General features: G+C 54.0%; 4 protein-coding genes across 4 annotated transcripts; all 4 read right to left on the reverse strand.

The window, feature by feature from the left end:
* Positions 1-214: 214 nt before the first annotated feature.
* HRG_00543 (NAD dependent epimerase/dehydratase family domain-containing protein) lies at positions 215-1,450 on the reverse strand (the record flags this gene model as incomplete). The annotated part of the gene is made up of 4 exons (XM_044859014.1): positions 215-525; positions 585-707; positions 762-1,130; positions 1,198-1,450. 4 exons carry the CDS (start codon positions 1,448-1,450, stop codon positions 215-217), a joined length of 1,056 nt encoding a protein of 351 aa, XP_044725414.1.
* A 1,259-nt stretch (positions 1,451-2,709) lies between these two features.
* On the reverse strand, positions 2,710-4,613 carry HRG_00544 (FAD binding domain-containing protein; the record flags this gene model as incomplete). Its single annotated transcript, XM_044859015.1, has 3 exons — positions 2,710-4,156; positions 4,228-4,431; positions 4,588-4,613. The coding sequence occupies 3 exons, from the start codon at positions 4,611-4,613 to the stop codon at positions 2,710-2,712; spliced, it is 1,677 nt and encodes a 558-aa protein (XP_044725415.1).
* A 4,012-nt stretch (positions 4,614-8,625) lies between these two features.
* On the reverse strand, positions 8,626-9,328 carry HRG_00545 (prokaryotic phospholipase a2 domain-containing protein; the record flags this gene model as incomplete). The annotated part of the gene is made up of 2 exons (XM_044859016.1): positions 8,626-8,875; positions 8,934-9,328. The coding sequence occupies 2 exons, from the start codon at positions 9,326-9,328 to the stop codon at positions 8,626-8,628; spliced, it is 645 nt and encodes a 214-aa protein (XP_044725416.1).
* A 5,355-nt stretch (positions 9,329-14,683) lies between these two features.
* HRG_00546 (uncharacterized protein) lies at positions 14,684-15,821 on the reverse strand (the record flags this gene model as incomplete). The annotated part of the gene is made up of 5 exons (XM_044859017.1): positions 14,684-14,824; positions 14,898-15,119; positions 15,238-15,391; positions 15,446-15,467; positions 15,515-15,821. 5 exons carry the CDS (start codon positions 15,819-15,821, stop codon positions 14,684-14,686), a joined length of 846 nt encoding a protein of 281 aa, XP_044725417.1.
* Between the last annotated feature and the right edge of the window lie 2,846 nt (positions 15,822-18,667).

The following is an 18,667-nucleotide window of genomic DNA, read 5'->3' on the forward strand; positions in this document are numbered from 1 at the left end:
GTAAATCCCTCGGCCAGGCTGCCAACCCAACCAAAAGAGTTAGAGGAGTTCAAAGGGTAGGTCGCCATGTTTCGAGGGCAGAGAGGCTCGCGAAGGGAAAACCAATCTTGTCACGCCGATGCAAAAGATCAAGGTCTAGTATATCAGATCATGAGACTGCAAATAGGCTATTTGACTACTCGAATCGGCTGTGCATCAACCTGACCCCTGAGCTTTAGCTTGACAGCGCTGATCGAAGATCCTCCGTATTCATTGCAACGCTATCTTCCAACGACGTCCATCCAGGTCGGCCCAGCCGCCTCAGCAGTTCCTCGGCACGGTCTTTGGACGCCACGGTAACGACACGCTTCCCGCTGGCAAAATTGTCGTGGAACTTGCGGTCGGGGTTCTGCTTGCGGAGAATATCCAGCACCTGGTCCCAGTTGAACGAATCCACAATGCCGAAGACGCGCTCGCTCTGCACGTCTTGACAAACGGCTGCAGCAACGTGAAGGCGGGCCGTGTCCTCGACGTCGACAAAGGGCACTGTTGTTCATATGAGTTAGCCGCATCTCTTGGGCACAATGGGGGCGCGCATGGCATACTGGGCGCCCAGAGCCACTCCGGAACTCTCTCCCCTTTCCACAAGATGGCGATGGTTTCCGTGGAAGAGGCATGTCCCTGGTTAACGGGGTCGAGACTTCTTCCCAGGTTGAAGCTTGGCAGCACTGCAGTATTTTTTAGCACATCTTCAGTGTGCATGACGGCTCTCCTCCGCTTACCTGTGTTGACAGCCAAGTCCGGTCGCTTGCCCTTGTTCTCCTCGTGAAACTTCCAGACCGCCTTCTCCTGCTCAACCTTGCTCGCAGAGTAGACAGCGCCGCTGCGCTCGGGGGTATACGGAGGGGGTGCCCAGGCCGCCATGACGACGCCATCATTCCAACTCTCATTGGTGACAACTGGAGACTCCTCGACTGACTGATGAGGAGCCGCTGCATCCTTGGAAGAAGTAAGGATGAAGCGCTTGACGCTGGTTTCCTTGTATGCTGCTTTGAGCGCATTGAGAGCGCCAGCGACCGCCCCTGGAATCACCTGCTCGGGGTCGGGGCTGAAACTGAGGATAGATGCGACGTGTATAACAGCCGAGACACCTTGGCCAAAGGAGCATCAACGAGGGGCTACTACCAACCTTCTCCCCCCAACGTCAGGAGAGCTTACCCTTGACGGCCTCGTCTAGTGCCCCCTGGCAAGCAATGTCGGGGACGGCGAGCAACTCGAAGCGGTCCATGCCGTACTTGGTTTCAAACAGAAGGCGGAGCCAGTCACACTTGGCCACGTCACGGACTGTGCCCCGGACGTTGAAGCCGAACTGGAGGAACTGGTTGGCGACGTGGGAGCCGACGAGACCGTTGGCACCCGTCACCAAAATGCGGGATCCCGGTGGGATTGCCAAGTTATCTGGAAGGGCCATGGCGATGGTTTTTGACTGCGCGATGGCTTCAATTTGCGACAAAGGTTGCTAATACCCGGTTCTCGTGATGAACTGGCTGAGCCTACACGGTAAAATGCCCGACTGCACTCTTCGTACGCTCGCTCCAGTGACTCGGGGTTTCAACTCGATTTATATAACCTCCGTACTGGGGCGGATGACAAATGCCAAACTCGTTTGTCGGGCGAATTCAACAGCTGCTGGTCGCGACTCGCGACTCGCGGCTCGGTCGCGAGTATTCGCACCTTGACACAAGTAGACAAGGCTTCCCTTTCCGTACGGCCAACAGTAAGGGCTGAGGGGCGCTTTTGGACAAGTTTCAAGAATCCGAAAGAGCAGCTTAAATTCACAAGTAACAGTTGGCAGATTTGCTCGACAATGGCTGGATCGCTCTCATTATTGGCTGCGGCTAAGATCCTCGTCCGAGTCGCTGGACAAAGCGGACCGTCACGTACTTGATACAGTACGTTACACATGTACGGTTTACTGGTTCGTTATCAAGCATCAAGTACGAGTACAGGTGCTGGAAACACGCGACCTCGTGCGGCGCGCCTGAGCTTTTGGTTCTGAGAGGCTTTGGCTACATGCCGTGTAAGCAACGGGGAGATATCCGACCGTGATTTGTGCGGTTGAAGGACCATTACGCCCCCTAGCCCTGTGCTGTTTCAGATTGATCGGGTTACGCTCGTCGCCCCCACTGTGTTCGATGGGGGTCGCTTCGGCCTTTTGTGGTCTTGTCGTCTTGTATAAATGGCCAGGGGGGGCCGGCCGCTAGACACGACTGGAGGACACTGGAAGAGCCGGCTAAACATGTCTGTGATGTTTTACATTTACAGATCTTTCATTTGTTCAAGTCAAGTCCCGACGCTTCCTGTGAACATACCTCCAAAGCTCCCCAAGTTCTGTTCAGCTTGCGGCCCACGTACTGAAGGAACTATCTTGAGAAACTTGCTCCTAGTGTTGGCGTCAGGCTGCAATGACAAAGTCGCTGACGTATTACCGTGAAATGTGCTTCCCTCGGGACACATGCTGAGCGGCGGTCATAGCATCATTGCCCCTAAGACCTCACGTTAAAATTTCGCCGCCCTTCCTCTCCAGTGCTGTGTCTCTACTCTCCGAGTACGCTCTTCTAATTCATTCCCAAGCCAAATTATGGTGTCGGTCTATTTTTGTTGCCAAGTAGGGACCGCATCAGTGGATGTCTCGTGCCTTGAGAGGCCGGCAACTTGTCTGCAAGTCTGTCAACGACCCGATCTGCACATTCTTCCGCCCCTGCTGACGACCCAGTCCTCACTCCCCACATTGGCCACGCCGTAAAGCACCCCCTCGGGGTCGTATTTCTTCTTAATCGCTCGCAGCCTCGGGTAGTTGGCCCCGAAGAAAGTGTTCTGGAAGTCGCGCTGCTGGAAGTCGCCCTCGTTCATGTAGGCCCCGGCTCCAGGGGTGGCAGCCTCTATGATGGGCTGGATGTCTCGCGTTATTCTGTTTTGTTGCTCAAACATGTGCTCAATTGGCGCCTCAAAGTCGAAAGGGAGCATGAGTACCGCAGACACAATCGAGTCGCGCCACTGAGGCAGGACCGAGTTGGCACCGTCCTGGCCGAAGCGGGTAACGTTGATACCAAAGCCGTTGAACGTAACGCCCATGTCAACAAGTTGGCGCACCGTCGGCGTGAGACGGGGTAGCACCGAACGCGGGATCAGACGGCCACCGAGGAGTGTTGTGCCGACCGGGAGGTTGCCGGCGGGTAGAGGGCCTACATAGTGAACGTAGTGTTCGAAATAGCTGGGAAATTCTGTGAAATTTGACGAGACGACAAGGCCGTTAGAGCTGGCAGAAACAGAGTCCAAGAAGGGCCGGACGAGAGCTTGGGCCTCGGGCTTTGTCTTGTTGTAAAATGTGATGCCTTGACTGTGTATGCTGCCTTTGCTGATGGAGTAGAAGACAAAGCCGCCCGAGTCGGCCATCCGGGTAACGGCTTTGTGAAATTCATCCAAGATGTCGTAGATTTTATCAGGGTTATTCTCGGGCGCCTCGATGCTGAAGCTGGCGCCGCCGACTTTTGCATCGAGGTGGGCACGGATCGTAACAGAGACGACAATGCCGTAGGTGCCGCCACCACCGCCGCTCAAGGCCCAGTAAAGGTCTTGGTTTTCCGCGCGTGACGCCGTGACGAGGCGGCCCGAGGTCAAGACTACGTCAAAGGACAGAGTGTTATCCGCAGCCATTCCATACACAGAACTGAGGGCTGAATGGCCGCCGCCTTGGATATAGCCCCCCGCGAGGCCGACGCTGGGGCACCCTCCCGACACGATGACCAGGCCGGCTCGGTTAGCGGCCTCGGCAGCTTCGTGGCCCAAGGTTCCGGAGCCGATTCTCAACGCCTTGCCTGTATAGTGCTTGTCTTTCCAGTCCAGAATCCGGCTGCCCTTAAGGTTGTGAGTCCTCACCGCGAGGGCGCCTGCTCCCGTGGACCGGCCATTAAAGTCGTGGCCGGTATTGCGGACGAGGAAGCGGATGTTGTGCTTCCGGGCGAAGGCGAGAGCTGCTGCTATGTCTTCCGGGCCCCGGGCATCAACGGCGTATTTCACGTAATTGCCCAGAGTACAGGCTGAGGACCTAGGCTGGAAGGCTTCACAGCTCTGGTTGGCGAATAGTGGCGCCATGACGGAGGAAGAAGACTGTATGCTGTGACGAAACTCCGTCAGCGCGTGGTCCTTCGCGGTACATGATACTATAACAATCCAACTTCAACTTACTGAACAACCGGGAACAGCCAGTCCTTGCGCAGAGCCTCACATGCTCCCTCGTCGTATTGCGGATCATGACAAGGGGAGCCCAAGGGTACCGTGGCAACCAGCCGGCCGCCAACGGTGCTGTTGAGCCGAGTCCACTCGTTTGGGCGCGGCCAGCAGCTGTCTTGAGGGAGGCATTTGCATTTGCGTTTGCAAGCCGACGGCGGCCTAGAAAGGGCAGCGAGTATGCTTGAGCCCGCCACTAGAAGCGAGAAGATCAAACGAGGTAGCATAATGGCTATACAGGGAAGCGTGCTTGAGGATGAAAAGGGTACGAGGGAAGGACAGGAGACGTTGATGGGTCTTCATTTTCCTTTAATATACCCTCGCTCCCATTGCCCATTGCCCATACCTCTCCGTCTTGAAGTTTTGCCCATCGAGAACGAGTCTCCGCTGAGTTGAGCATCACATGTCTCCGTGAGGGTGCGGACCGAGAAGACGCGAGACGGCCGTGAAGACCTCATGACACCTGAGAGGCTAGGTAGGCGGACTGGCTCTGAGGGCAAGCACGGAGCGCAATGAACCGCCTCATATCCGTGACTATTGATCGAGAACAGAGATATGAGAGCCTCAAGGCCGACGCACACGCGCCAGTGGCTCTGCGTTCTCGAGCTTTGAGTCGCGTGTGAGTCGCGTCGGCGGTCCAGAATCGCTACCCTGGTGCACATCCGAGCGATAGCCGAGTGAAAAGCCTTGAAGATGCTTGTCATGATCGCTTCCTGTCATATATTGAGGCCGGGGGCGTTGGATACCGGATCTGACGGCTTCTGCCTGGCCGAGCTTCTCAAAGGATAACCTAAACGAGGACCGTCCGTCGAGACCGCAGCTAGTGAGTTCCAGACCAGAAGCACCACAAGGTGAGGAGGGCCGGAGATGGCCCTTGACAGCGTAGCGCTGCGCCGAGTCAGGCCGCCGTGCCCGGCCGGGGACAGTGGCGACGTAGCTTCGGGAGCGAAATCCTCACGCCCGCCGCCATGGAGGGTCATTGGACTTGAGGTAGTCAAGGGTTGCTGTTTTTTGCTTCGGCGGACAGCGCGGCAAGCCGGAGCTAATTGGCAAGGAGAAGGGGGATGGAGAGTGTCTGCGCGTAAGCGTTGGCCGCGGTTTCCACGAGCTGAATGGCTCGGAGGAGGGGAACATGGAGTCTGGTATCAGAAGCCGGATGGATGACGGAGTGGGCTGCGAGCCAAATTGGGCTCGGTGCCGCTCGGTCCGTCGGAGGAGCTGGATCCCTGCCGCGAGGGCCTTGCATGGATATAACGGTGTAAGTGGCTAGCCTGGTAACATTCACCCACGTCTTGTCCCTTGCAGTCCCAAATCGTTCAGCGCGGTTTCTGTTTCACTTGCTCTCTTAGGTACGCCCTCGACGACGCCGCAGGTGGAGGGTGTTGATGACCAGAGCACTGGAGTGCCGGCTGTGGATCGAGACAAGACACGAGTCTACGCCGCCCAGCCGCAGCATCACCAGGGGGGGCGGGGCTCAGGATCTGATGCTCCATGTGGGCGACTGATTGCCAGTACCGACGGGCTGGCTGTGGTCTGAGGCACCTCCGATCCGCATGTGCTAGCACTTCTCATATATCGTGCAGCACGATGGAATTAGTTGGGCTGCCCTGCGCTGGCGCCTGCATGCACATAATAAACGGCCAGATTCGAGGAGCCGGACCCCACAAGGCTCTTACTTGGAGTCCCTCCCAGTTCCATCAAATGCAGGGCGGCGTAGCGTCAGTCGCGTTCAGCCCTTTGCCACCCATCCTCGGCTGGCAGTCCAAAAGTGCGTAACGATGCTCCCACGGGATATCCCAGCCTCGCTGGGAAGAGAGGGCCGCCCGAAACCGGGCCCATCGTTCCAAAACACTGATGCCCTGCACGTTCTATCGACTATTTTGATGCCAAGCGTTTGCAAAAGAAAGCGAGGGGGTCAGCAAATTTGGTCGAAAGTGATGCCGAGTGCGAGTGGCCAAGTATACCCCGTGAAATAGAGGCCCCGATACCACAATGTTGTGTCCTGGGTCGCTTGGGAAAAAGGATCAACACTGTGTACTCTACAGGAAATCACAACAGCTAATTGAGACGTGTGATGCGTATGGCGCTGGGCCTTGGTAGGGTTCGTACGTGTTTTGGTTGGGCCGGCTGAACGTCGACGGTCGAAATGATGCTGGATGCCGCAGGTTTCGTGCACGGGCATGTGATTGAATCTGAAAACAACCTACGCTACTCCGTACGAAGCACAAATATCCGGTCGGGTCATCGTTGACGGGCCTCTCATTTGTCTTGACTGCATCAAGTCCAGGCTCTACTTTTGAAATGCATCTATCCAATTGTTTCAACGAATCATGACTTTGACTGAGTTCTCGGGACGGAGCCCATGACATGCCACCAGTCTAGCAACAGGTCGAGGCTTCGGTTATCTTGGTGTACTAGTTACTACGGCCTCAAGATTTCTCTCCTATTCAAGTGCTGACCGTGGCCTATCTTTCAGAGATGCCAACCCTGCGCCGTGAGCCGCCTGTATGCATTCTTTCCAGCGACCTGGGGCTTGGCGGGTCGCTCCGGACGTAGCCGAGACACGTGGAGAATCTGGGAGAGCACTCCGTATCCGTAGCATCGGCTCTAGTCCGTTGCGGGACCCACGAGCCCCGGTGCCGGGATCATCGGCCCAGGCTCGTGGGTCCAATGAGGTCACATCGCAATGAAGCGAATGGAAAACAGAGCGAAAACGAGGTCATGGGCATTGCTTACTTTTGGTTCTAGCCACAGGGCCAGCCGGAAGAGTGAGGTTTTCGATCTCGAAGGCGATTGGCGACTCCTTTTGTGGGACATTTGAACGAGAGGACCGAGATTGCTCCTGGTGGCACATATCCACGGCCCAAAAAGGGGTGGCGACATGTAAGCTGCCCAATGTTAGCCACATCAAGATCGGCGCATGTGAACACCGCGTCGTTCGGTAGAGCCAGGTCTGGAGCGTCCTCGTTCCACTCTAGCATGGCATTCCATCTTTGGGTTTTGGGAGAACCAACCTCTGTCCGGCGCCACATCGCGCCCTGCCTTTTGCTCACTCGCTCTCGCTCTCGCTCTCGCGTACGAGTGCACTTTTGAAATTCCGCCCGTTGTTCAAAATCCCCACGGCCTCCGGCCCACGCACACAGCCCAAATATAATGCCACTGCCGATCCCCCGTGAGGCTCAGATCTTAAGGCTCACACCTGGGGATGGAGAGCCGAAAGAAACAGGAGACTGCTCCGGATGAGTTCCGCCGGGCCGCGAATGAGGCGGAGCTAAGAACGGCGCCGAAAAGCCAACAATTCGAGTATCTTTGCGTATTCAGCAGTTGCCTTCATGTTGACACGCATGTGCACACAGTCGTCTGATTTGACGGTCCGGAAGCAACATCACGGCCTTTGGATTGAAGCCCTGCATCACTGTGGCTAGACCTCAAAGTGATGCTTCCCGGGGGCAAACACTTGGAGGGGCATGCAAATAAAAATTCGCATGGTACTTTCACAATATTCGAGGTCCAGTGTGGTACGGCATACAGAGCGTCCTTGTGCAGTCAAATTGACATATGCCACACTCGGTCGCGACGAATGTGCACAGAAAGGTCGAGGCTTCAGGTCATCCATCGAGTCGGGCCATTCAGCTTGGACCGATTCAGGAATACCTAAGTAGAATTTGCTCTTCCTGTCTGTAGTAGAATAGTATATGTGACCAGTACATGTATGCTATCATAGTCGCTACACCTTTGAACATCCCGTTGAAGGAACGTCGTCGGGTTTCACGTCACCGAGTCTTTATTGTACTTGACTTATCTGGATTCATGAAATTTGGCAGAAGCAAAAGAAACCATAGGCCTCGGCCACATAAATTTTATAAGATAAGAGTGACCAGATTTTATTTATATCTAGTGCTCTTTGCCCTAAAGTTGATATACTTACCGCTTTATATATATAACGCAAATATTTACTTACAGCCCCCTTTTGATAATACTGGTTCATAATAGAGCGCTGTTTAGCGCGCCGAACCAGGTGAACGATGCGGCACTTTTAGTAGGCTCGACAACGAGGAGCAATGGTAGAGGTACTGCGTAACCTATAGTACACCCAGATAGTAGAAATGGTAGAGAGGAGGGGTAGGCGCTAAGGCTATAAGTATCAAAGATTTGGACGAGGATTCTTCGTCTCTTCTAAATATACGCTGCCGTTATAACATCCCCGATCCCGAGCATATTACCTTTATACTTTAATGAGAAATCAAGTAGTCATGTCAGTTTAATTTAATTCAGACAACTTAACAGACGATTCTATTCCAAGTAATCAAGTTTCGACCCCGAACTTGACTTCAAATGAAGCTGGCGCTATAATTTCTAGGCCTTGACAGCACTCTTTTCCTGAACTCGCCCATCAACAACTTCGTACTCTTTGCCTTCCGGAGGATCATCCAACGACGTTTCAAATTTTCCAAAGTTGTCCACGCTTATATGGTATAGATTAGCCCATACGTCGCAGTTGAAAATCACATGTCGTACGGCGGCCCCAGCTGGGGATATCCAAAACATCCACCAAGGCGTGTCTTTTTTCTTGTCCTCTGGGACACTAGCGCATGCGTCGTTCATACTAATAGGATGATTAGATACCTCTGACAGCAGAACCGTAATTTAGATCTGGTACATACTCCTTGAAAAATATGTTGTCCACTTCGGTTTTGACATTGCGGTAGAAGCGACCTTGCTTCTTGAGGGTGTGATAGCAGAAATCATGGCGTCGACATGACTTGGTGTAATTAAGGCCTGGCATCGGTTCATCCGGTGACGCAGTGCAACCGTCCGTCCACCACTCAAACCCTGGGGTGCGATAGGGCGAGTCCCACTCAGAATCGAATTCGTCAAGATTGCATTTAAAGCATAACTTGTCCACCTGCTTTTCAGGCGACAACCGGACTCTCTCCGGAACTGTTAGGCAAACGCCAGTGGGTTCCTGAGGTTCCATAGGCGGTGTGGTCGGCGCTGCAGGCGGCACCGCCTGAACAGCCGTCAGAAGAGCAAGCCCGGTAACTACTGAGAGTCTCATATCGATAAAGACTGTCAGTGGATGCTCAGATGGGTCTTGTCAACGCCTCGATAAGTTTGGCAGTGTAATGGTAGAGATCTGGAGACTGTTGGACTGGAGGGCGGCAAGGGGAAGATGTGTCCTTATATGAAGAAATCAAATCTTCTTGACGAGATATCACGTTCCATTGGGTGGGTATAGCAGCAACGTTGAGCATGCATTGAGTGAATGAGCCTTGAAATTTCTTCTAAAGCGTGGCCAGCCGGGATTCGGTAGCCGCCACCCTTCGACTGTGCAGTACGTCTAGAGCACAGTCCCTGGTCCGCACCAGTAGTACTTTTGTCCTTGCAAAGCCCGGTTTTTATGCTTATGTGCAATTAGCTGTATACTAAGTCGTCGATTCGGACATGTGATTCATGCTTAGCCAAATGACACATGAGGCGATTCTGGCCAAATATCCGCAATGGCCTTATAGTGTTCCAAGCTGCAACAGCCCTAATTGCTGGCGTTTAATGCGGGGAGCATGCTCACCCAGCTGCATAAATGCTATGCCCTGAACACACAGATACTACCCTGAAATGGAGCAAAGGGTTTCAATGTTAGTTGGAGATATTGGATGAAACTATTCAGACCAGCTTCAAGAGCCAATCATCCTTTTGTGGACCATGACAACTACAGAGTAGTCAGTTCTAACTGGAGCATTTAATGTGTGGCCCTGTTCCTTGGCGAAGGGTCGGAGATATCTTTTAGAGTAAGAGCCGGCGAGCGTAGGTGGGTCATATGTCCGAGAAGCATTAACGATACGACCCATATTATTGGCGGACTTGAGTAAGTTTATGGTGCGACGCAGATGGAGCTGCGCTCCTCGGAATCTTCGCGATCCAAATCGCATCGCTCAGGGGGGCCTTGCCCGTTAAGAGTAAGTTAAACTGAGGCCACTCGTATCCTGGATGAATCAAGAACTCGCTGAACACACAATAGTCAGATTTTAACCAGTTTAGGATCATTTGGCCAGTTGAAATGGAAGCACGCACTCAAGAACCTTTTCGACATACTAATAATTTCCTAACAAATGCAAGGTTAGTCGCATTGCTCGAAATTCAGCGTAAAAGTCTCTGCACGCACCTATCGCCACTTTAGTCTAATGCCGCATAAGTCCCTTTATCCTAACGCACTACTTATTATTATGGCCCTTTAGCTTTTGTTACTGTCAGGACAAGAAAGGGCCTATAATACGCGTTAGTAACACCTCTATTGGGGGTGCCCTCATTTTGCATGGTGTAGCGGTATTTTACCAGCTTGACAGTTACTTAGCGACTCGTTCGTGCGGAGGGGGGAGGAAAACACCGCCGCCCATCTCCCTATTTTCTCTACCAGATGGGCGGCGGTGTCCCCCCCACACTCCGCTTAATGAGGCGCACACTTAACGCTGAGGGCTACCCGTTGATCTTGGTGTGGGGCCACAGCAGCCCAACTAAGTGTCTTCGCCACTTAGTTGGCCCAAAAAATCCGGCACAGCCCAAAAAATCCGGCACAGCAGGGTCCTCAATTTGGGGTGCAAAATCAAGGAAATTCTACGCTTCGCTTCATGGTGCCGTCAATGCGACTTCAAATAGCTAAAATATACATGTGATCAATAGCTGCGGATCACCTAAAGACGCAAGTAACAACGAAAAGTGAAAAATCACGTCTTTGGGCCTATTTAGGAGCTGCCGCCTTCCAGTCGAAGAGATAGGAAGACCGCGTTTGTGAGTCCAAATAGACGTATTATGTAGTAATTTCGCCTGTTGTGCGTCTCTGAGAGCTATTTTATCCATACCTGTGTTCCTGGAGCGTCTGCTGTATCTTGTTGGACGATCGGGTGCGCGGTCGAGGGCATGGTGTATCGACTACCGCTTCAACCGCTGCTAACGGCGGCGATGAGGTATATTCTCTTGCGTGTCGAGTAAATTGTCCTCGTCTTCATCGTCGGCGCCATCCTCACTATGTTTGTCAAGATCGAGGCCTGTGAAATAGACGGTATCGTCACTGCCGGGCAACGACGACATATCTGTAAGTGGGCGAGGTCGGGTCGCTGCGCGCGCCCTGACATCTCTGGCGGAGTTATTTCTCTTCGTGGTATCATAGAAAAGGATTCCTTGATGGCTCTTTGAGCTCCCGCATGAGGGTATCGCAACTTTGCTCCAGAGTGTAGAACTCAACGTCTCGTCCCGTAAACTCTAGCCAGGGCTTAAAGTTCAATGTCTTGACTCTGCCATTGACTAACTGCTTCTTCCCGACTTTATAGTCTTCTCGGATCTTCTGCATCTCACGAACTCGTTTAAGATGCATCCTTATCTCCTGGCGCGTTTGAAGCCGGGTTTGCTTTGCCTGGAGCTCCTCATACTCCCGGGTGATGTCGGCCATGCTGGAGCTCGTGATAAACTCTCCGCGCGGCCTGACAATCTTGCCTCTCTTCATTCGATTCGCATACGCCTGGGTTCGGCTATTCTTATCGCTGACTATGCCCTGGGAATGTGACGCCATCGCGATAGACTCGGTGTTCACTTTCGCAAGAACCCGCAAGTTTTCTCGTGATGGCGAGCTCATGAGGGGCCCATACCGTTGCCGGATATCATTGAGGGCATCCGCGGCGACTTGGAAACGCGTCTCCGAGGGTAGGAGCGAGGCGTATGCAGGATTGATCGGCTGCTGTTGTCGTAGCTGCTCGTGGAGGATCTTGGTGATCACCGGCGCTGGGTCGACAGGAAAGAGGCCTGTTTTTCAAATGCCGCCATAATGTTATGCCGCGTGAAGCCAGCCTCATATACGTCCTGAAAAGCTGTGAGGAAGTTGACCCGCGAAAATGGTATGTTGCCTTCTGCGAGCGACTTCGAAGCGCTTTCTGATGTGCTGACTTTAGTGGCTGGAATACCCCAACATCAAGCGGCTGCATGAGGTGGGTGGAATGTGGAGGAAAATAGCAATGATGATATCAAACTTGATACAATACTCAGCAAAGTCAAGGGTGGTATGCCCTGTAAAGCCATCCACAACAAGCAATCGGTAGATCTTCTCGTCGTCAGGCCGTTGGTTTGGCGGCGCCTCCACGCGACTCATCCCCATGTTGGGGCGCCGAAGATGCTCGTCACAGCCGAACCACTCTTCCAGCGAATTTCCTGACTGTTTTGCTTGCGCTGACGATGCCCAAGACCAGCAGTTGAAATGCCTTGCCCACTCAAGGTGTATCTCTGCGTTGGAAAAGCCAGTTGGCGACTGGGCAAACCGTACGCCTGTCATGATGTCGATGCCGGCCCAGTTGGTGGTAGGGTAATGTTGGAAAACAAGCCAGGGTGGAAGAGAGTCCCCCACTGCGTTAACTGAGGCAATTACCGTGCAGGATTCTCGGTTTGCTGGGTCTAAAACTCGGGGCCGGGTGCTCTTGACTCTAGTGGTGCGCGTGATGAGAACTTGGATGCGTTCTCGCAGGCACCCAATGCGTATTCCGGCCTCGTCTTCATTCCAGATCTCTGAACTGCCAATACGGTAGCTGGTGATGATTTCTCGAAGCTTTGAGTAGAAAAATTCGACTTCTTCTACCCCGTGGGCTTCAAAGGACTTCCGGGCTCGTTCAACTGCTTTGAGATACGTCTTCGCGATCGCAGGATGACTTCCACGCCAATTGTCAAGCCAACTTGACGAGACCGGGCGGGCATTGGGATCTCGACGCATTCTTATTGCATTTGCAACAGCTTCAAGTTGCTCTCTCGTGGCGGGCATGCCGGTGCGTTCCATCCACTGTACATACGCAACCAGGGCGTCGTCTTCGTCCTCCGTCAGCGCCAATGGACGCCCTGGAGCACGGGAAAAGGGGTTTTATGAAATTAATGGCTCTCTGTACGGATGAGCTCTTCACATTGTAACGGATGGCCGCATCTCGCACGGAAAGAGGCGTTCTTTTTGGTGTTGTTGAGCGACGAACATCGGCTCTGGGGTCGCGACGAGACGCCAGAACGGCTTTGCTGCCTCCAGGGTAGCCATGTTATCTGTCATAATGTATTCCGGCAAAAAGATACGTAAATAAAGTCAAGTTGCGCGAGAAAACGCGGTTGAGATGCATAGGGTTGACGTTTTGGAGGTGGGCTGCTGTGCCGGATTTTTTGGGCTGTGCCGGATTTTTTGGGCCAACTAAGTGGCGAAGACACTTAGTTGGGCTGCTGTGGCCCCACACCAAGATCAACGGGTATAGTGGAGCTGTCGCCGGGATCGCCCGACTTTTAGACCCCCCTACTGCGTACTCGAGACGAGCTCTAAGACTCTTAAGAGGCTAGAGAAGCTAACTGGACCTAAAGAAGTTAACAAGTCGACCGGCCGATCGGAAAACATTAGGGGCAGTGTAGCGAGCGGTTTGGCTCTTACCGTGGACTTAACTCCACTGTCAAGCAGTACGAGAAGGGCAGAATGCCCTGCTAGGCAACAACGTATTTTCAGCCTGGCTGGGGTGTATCTTATAGCAACCAGTTTTTATCAAAAAGCAGATACATGTTAGATCTAAACATAAGAGGTCACAGGATTCGTCACGGAATTAGTTGCGTATGGGGACCCGGAGGACTTGGGAGCTTAGGGAAATTACCCAATTACCTTGCGAAGAGTTATATCGCTAGGAGTTTCTTCTATATACGAGAGGAAGGCTCGCCAGCCGCGGCTCGCGCAAAGAAGCCTTTCGGAACGAAATTTGGCGACAAGAGAACCGGAGAAGAGTTGGCTACAGAAGAGAGAGAGAGAGTTGGCGACAGTAGATAGGAGACAGGAAGAAGAGTGAGGTCGAGATACGAGACACGGCGAGAGACGTAGAGCATTATCGTGAGTGAAACCGAGACAGAGCGTCGGGAAGGCAGGCTAGGCCGCTGGAGGAAAATTTGGTTTAAAAAGGCGCAAACTCAAAGGGCGTGGAGAGACGGCAGGGTTGAAGAGAGATGTGAGTGGGTAATGCATGTCTGGGCGAGTGGAAGGCTCGGAAAATTTACATGTGCTACCGGTATAAGTCGTAGGTATAAACAGAATAAGGAGTATATTGGGGAAGTTTTGACTTGATCGTCTTCATGAAAAGGAGAACAAGAAGAGAAGAGAATGTGCTATTCGAGCCTTTGGCAGTTGATTTTGAGGATGATGAGACATGTTGTCATGTTGTATTGTTTCGTTTGATGCTTTAAAGTTCAGAGAATATTCTTGGGCGGACGTCGGGCGCGCAGTGGTCGGGAAGATATCGACGCGGGAGGTCTGATAGAGCCAGAGGCGGATGTGTCTTGGTGATTGACCTGTTCGGTGTCCGTCTCTGACTCTGCGGGTCTTCCGGGGACAGAAAGGAGGAGGTATCGGATTTGGGAGTCTTGACCGTCACAGTCGGTGATTATGGTGGAAGTTTCGGGAGAAAGTCGCGGTCTCTTGGTTGGGGTTTGGTAGGGATCGGGCAATGACCGACTTGATGCCAGCATAAGGATCGACTGGGCCAGAAGCATGCGGCGTGGGGAGGCGGGGCTTTGGGCGGCCTTGGGTTTCTTCGTAGAGGTAAACCTGGCCAACGCAACGCTATAGTCCGAGGATTGCCGACCGCGCTCTTGGGTGTCGTCGGCAGTAGTTGTGTTGCAGAAGCCTGGCCGGACATGGCCTTGTCGTGGAAAGTCCACGTGTCGGGGACGACGATGAAGATATAGTCTTGGTCGAAAGCCGGGGCATGTTTCATGATCTGGTGATCCAGTAAGCCGGCGATTTTGCCCGTACAGGTGAAGAGAGCGTTCGACTGGAACTGGCTGTCGCGCCTCTCGGTCATATTCTTGCATAGGAGGTCCAAGGATTAGCGTGAATGGGAAGATGACGAAAACTTGGAAGGGTGAAAGCCCTTGAAGGGGTTTGCCGGGAATCCCAGGACAAATAAAGGTGGAGAGCTGGACAAAGCCGCAGCAGCTCAGCTGGGTGTCGTCAAGGGCCGCAGCCGAGTTTCCATGCAGGAGGTCGCGGCCGGAGCCGATGACAGGTCCCGTGAAGGAGACAATGGGTTGTATCGTTGGGAAAGTATCCACCGAGCTGAGGGTGCGAGTGACAATTCTATGGATATCGTCAGGAGGGCAGTGGCGACAGAGATTTGGAGCATAGACTCACGGTTGGTAGCTGTGATCGCGGACTATAAGCGCGGGGACGGTGTATTCTGTGATGTTATCATCGTCCGACTCCAAGCCATCACGTCGCTCGATTTCCACGTCAGGGCAAAGGGATGAACACGGCCGACCATGAAGAACCATTGCTCGGTCCATTCCGAGGAGATTATCTGTTGGTTGTATATGGAAATATTAAGGCTGAAGAAGATGCAGGTCGATGGATTGCCAGTATCTGACCGGATTGCTGCATACTCCGGAGTCGACAGCCATGAGGGCGTGGGAAGGAAGACCCTCGCTAGGGTTTCTGCGTTGAGCCCTTTGACACGATGCTCATTCTGGTAGGCGAACCTAGCCGGGCAGCCGGGCTGGACAAAGGCCATCATGGACATGTCGGCGCCAGCATTTTTCTGGCTGTCAAGAGGTTGCCGCGGGAGGACGAGGTATCGACGTTGAGCTGGGAGGCCGACATCGTGAGAACATGGCAGATGTAGTCACCGTGGAAGTGTAAATGAGGGGTTACGCAGAGTGGAGGTGGGCATCCTATAAAGCAGGTTTTCTTGCTGCTCGAAAGAGGGCTCGCGGCTAGGGTCGGGGAGACTTAAGAGTCAGAGAATGCTACCTAGGTGATAGATCAGAAGCGGGGGTATGCGGGAATGAGCTGGCGAGGTTCTTGAACAGTCTCGACCATCTGGTTCTATGGTCGTGAGTGAAGTAGGGAGCCGGGGGTTGGAAGTTGAGTAGGGGTGATGGCTATGTCGCGAGAAGTTGGAGGTCGGCGAACAGTAAGGTTAGTGTGGGTAAGTCTGCGGAGAAAGAAAGTCCAGCAGTACCCTTCGGTGTCATCGTTGCATGGAGTAGATAGCAAAGGCGACAATAACGAATGAGAGTGAAGGAAAGAAAGAGGTTATGGTAGTATTGCAGGGGTCCCTTTTTGACGGTCGTCGGTAGTTGGATGGGCATTGCGTGCGGCTGAGCGAGGCGGGTGCCGACCGTGTCGAGTCCACTATTGGGACACGGTGAAGTCGGATATAGGGGACGACCTGAGGAGGAGGATGCGAGTTGGTCACGAGAACTCCAAGAGGGTTTGCAAGTCGAGACTCCGGTGGCTAGCGACTACAAGAGGACAGGCAGGGGATCCTGGCTGTCGCTTTAGCATGAAGGCCGTTGATGCGACGTTGGTGGTGGCGAGGAGCAAACCTAGCCGGGTAGTCCGGTTGCACGAGGACACCGTGGACATGTTATCGCCGGCAGCCTTTTGGCTGTTGCTCGACGAGGTGGAGTGGCAGATATTGATGGAGCAACTGATGCGCAAGGTGGGTGGGACGGCGTTGGAAGGGCCGGAGAGTATGGTTGGAAGTGTGCGGCGGGCGGTTGGCGCGGCCACCCCATGTGCCGGAGGTCGGCAGTAGCCAGGATTCGCTGGAGTGCGCAAAGAGAGCACGGCGATGGAAGGGCCGCCTTTGGCAAAGCTGGGGTAGCAGGTCGCACGTGGAGACCAGCCGAGGGCCGGGACGGTGGACGCACATAGGGAGGGTAAATGGGGATTACAAAGGGTAGTAGTATTGCATCGCTTCGGTACCATAGGCAAGCATTATAAGGGAAGAAACGCCACGGCCATGAGAGTAGTGATCGTTAGGAAGCTTCCCACTCGGAAAGAAATAGTGTACGCCAAGAAGCGAGATTATCCAAGTGGAAGTGCTCCGGGCCAAAACTTTCTAGCCTGTTGCCAATCCACGCTAGTCGACGTCGAGGAGGCAGTAGCATGGCGGACAGTCCTGCAGGGAAGCTAGGCGAGGCGGCCGCTCACCGTGGAGCCTGTTCGTTGTCAGTCGAGGATGGAGAAGAGGGTAGGAACGGGGGAGTGCCTGTTTCGGGGTGCGGAGATGATACAGGGCAACTCGAGAAGGGCACAGAGCACGGGAGACAAGGTTGGGGCGGTTCGGGAGATACAGATCAGTGGCGAATGAAGCATTAACGTTCCGGCTGATTCAGCCTAAGCAGTCTGCGGTCGAAGAAACCGCATGGAGAAAGCATGCAGAGGCGATCGCAAAGTCACTGCCGAGAAGACCGCCGCGAGGCGGTTTGCGGTCAAGCAGAGCACGGAAGTCCCGTAATTTGGTCAGCAGCGGAAATTCCGCGCAACGTCAGTCACCGAGTCCGCTTCCGAGGTTCGTGTTGCCTACAGAACGTGGAGACCAGGGGCAGTGGGCTCTAACAGTCCGCCCTTCATCGGCCGTTTTGCCCCAGGAGAGGGGTCCTGAAGGTGACGGGCAGGGAGATAAGGTGGCGACCGGCGGTGTCCCGGGTGTTCGTTCGAAAAAGGGACCGACGCTCCGACCTATCCAGCCCAAGGATACGACTTTCCAAGACCTAAGACGAACGGCGCAATTTGCAGCATCGATTGCATGGGGTTTGCCCAAGCTCCGTCGGGGACCGGTTCGGCGGCCAAGGGCACAGGTGGGTGTGGACGATGGCGCAGCAGAGGCAGCGGACGGCTCGCTGCGCGGACAGAGGCAGTCCCGGAGGCGGGAGAAGAGAGCCCGTCTTCCTAGCCGGGATGGGCGCCCGATAAAACAGGTCCGAAGTGGAATCGGAAGGCATAGGAGACGGGAGCTGCAGGCCGAAGACCTGGCGAGTGTGCTGCGCTTTTTGGAGGAAGACTTTGCCTTGAAGGAGAGATTGTCTAACGATCAGACGTGGTGCACGCCAATACCGCTCGAGAGGAAGGTGTCGACGGTGCGAGACTTCTATCAGGCGTTCCACGATGCGAGCACGTTGCCGATACGGACCTGCATGGTGTGCTACCGCAAGTGTACGAGAGGAGAGTTGAGGAGATTACATGGGATCATTGGCTGTCAAGTTGCGTACCAAAGGGCGGCCGCTCACCATTTTCATGCCGGAGTTGCTTTCCTGAGGGCGAGTCCGTGTCGGTGTGCGCCGAGTGTGGCCGATGCCTGGCGCGCAGGAGCCTGTCGCCGGCGATCCACCTTCACAGTCGCCTTGGCTGCGAGCACATGTTCCCCGATGAGCTCAAGGGACTGACGCCGGTCGAACAAAGCTCATCTCGCTGAACTCATGTTACGGGTTTGTCACGAGATATAGCATTCCGGGCGGGCAGAGGCAGAGCGTGAAGTATCCGAGGCATGTCAGGGCCACATCACGGTGTTTCCGAACAATGTGCAGGAGCTGGCCACCAAAGTGCTCCCGCACCCCTTTGCAAGCACTG

The sequence above is a fragment of the Hirsutella rhossiliensis genome (assembly GCF_020360975.1).
Source record: "Hirsutella rhossiliensis strain HR02 chromosome Unknown scaffold00001, whole genome shotgun sequence".
In the NCBI taxonomy this organism is placed as follows: Eukaryota; Fungi; Ascomycota; class Sordariomycetes; order Hypocreales; family Ophiocordycipitaceae; genus Hirsutella; species Hirsutella rhossiliensis.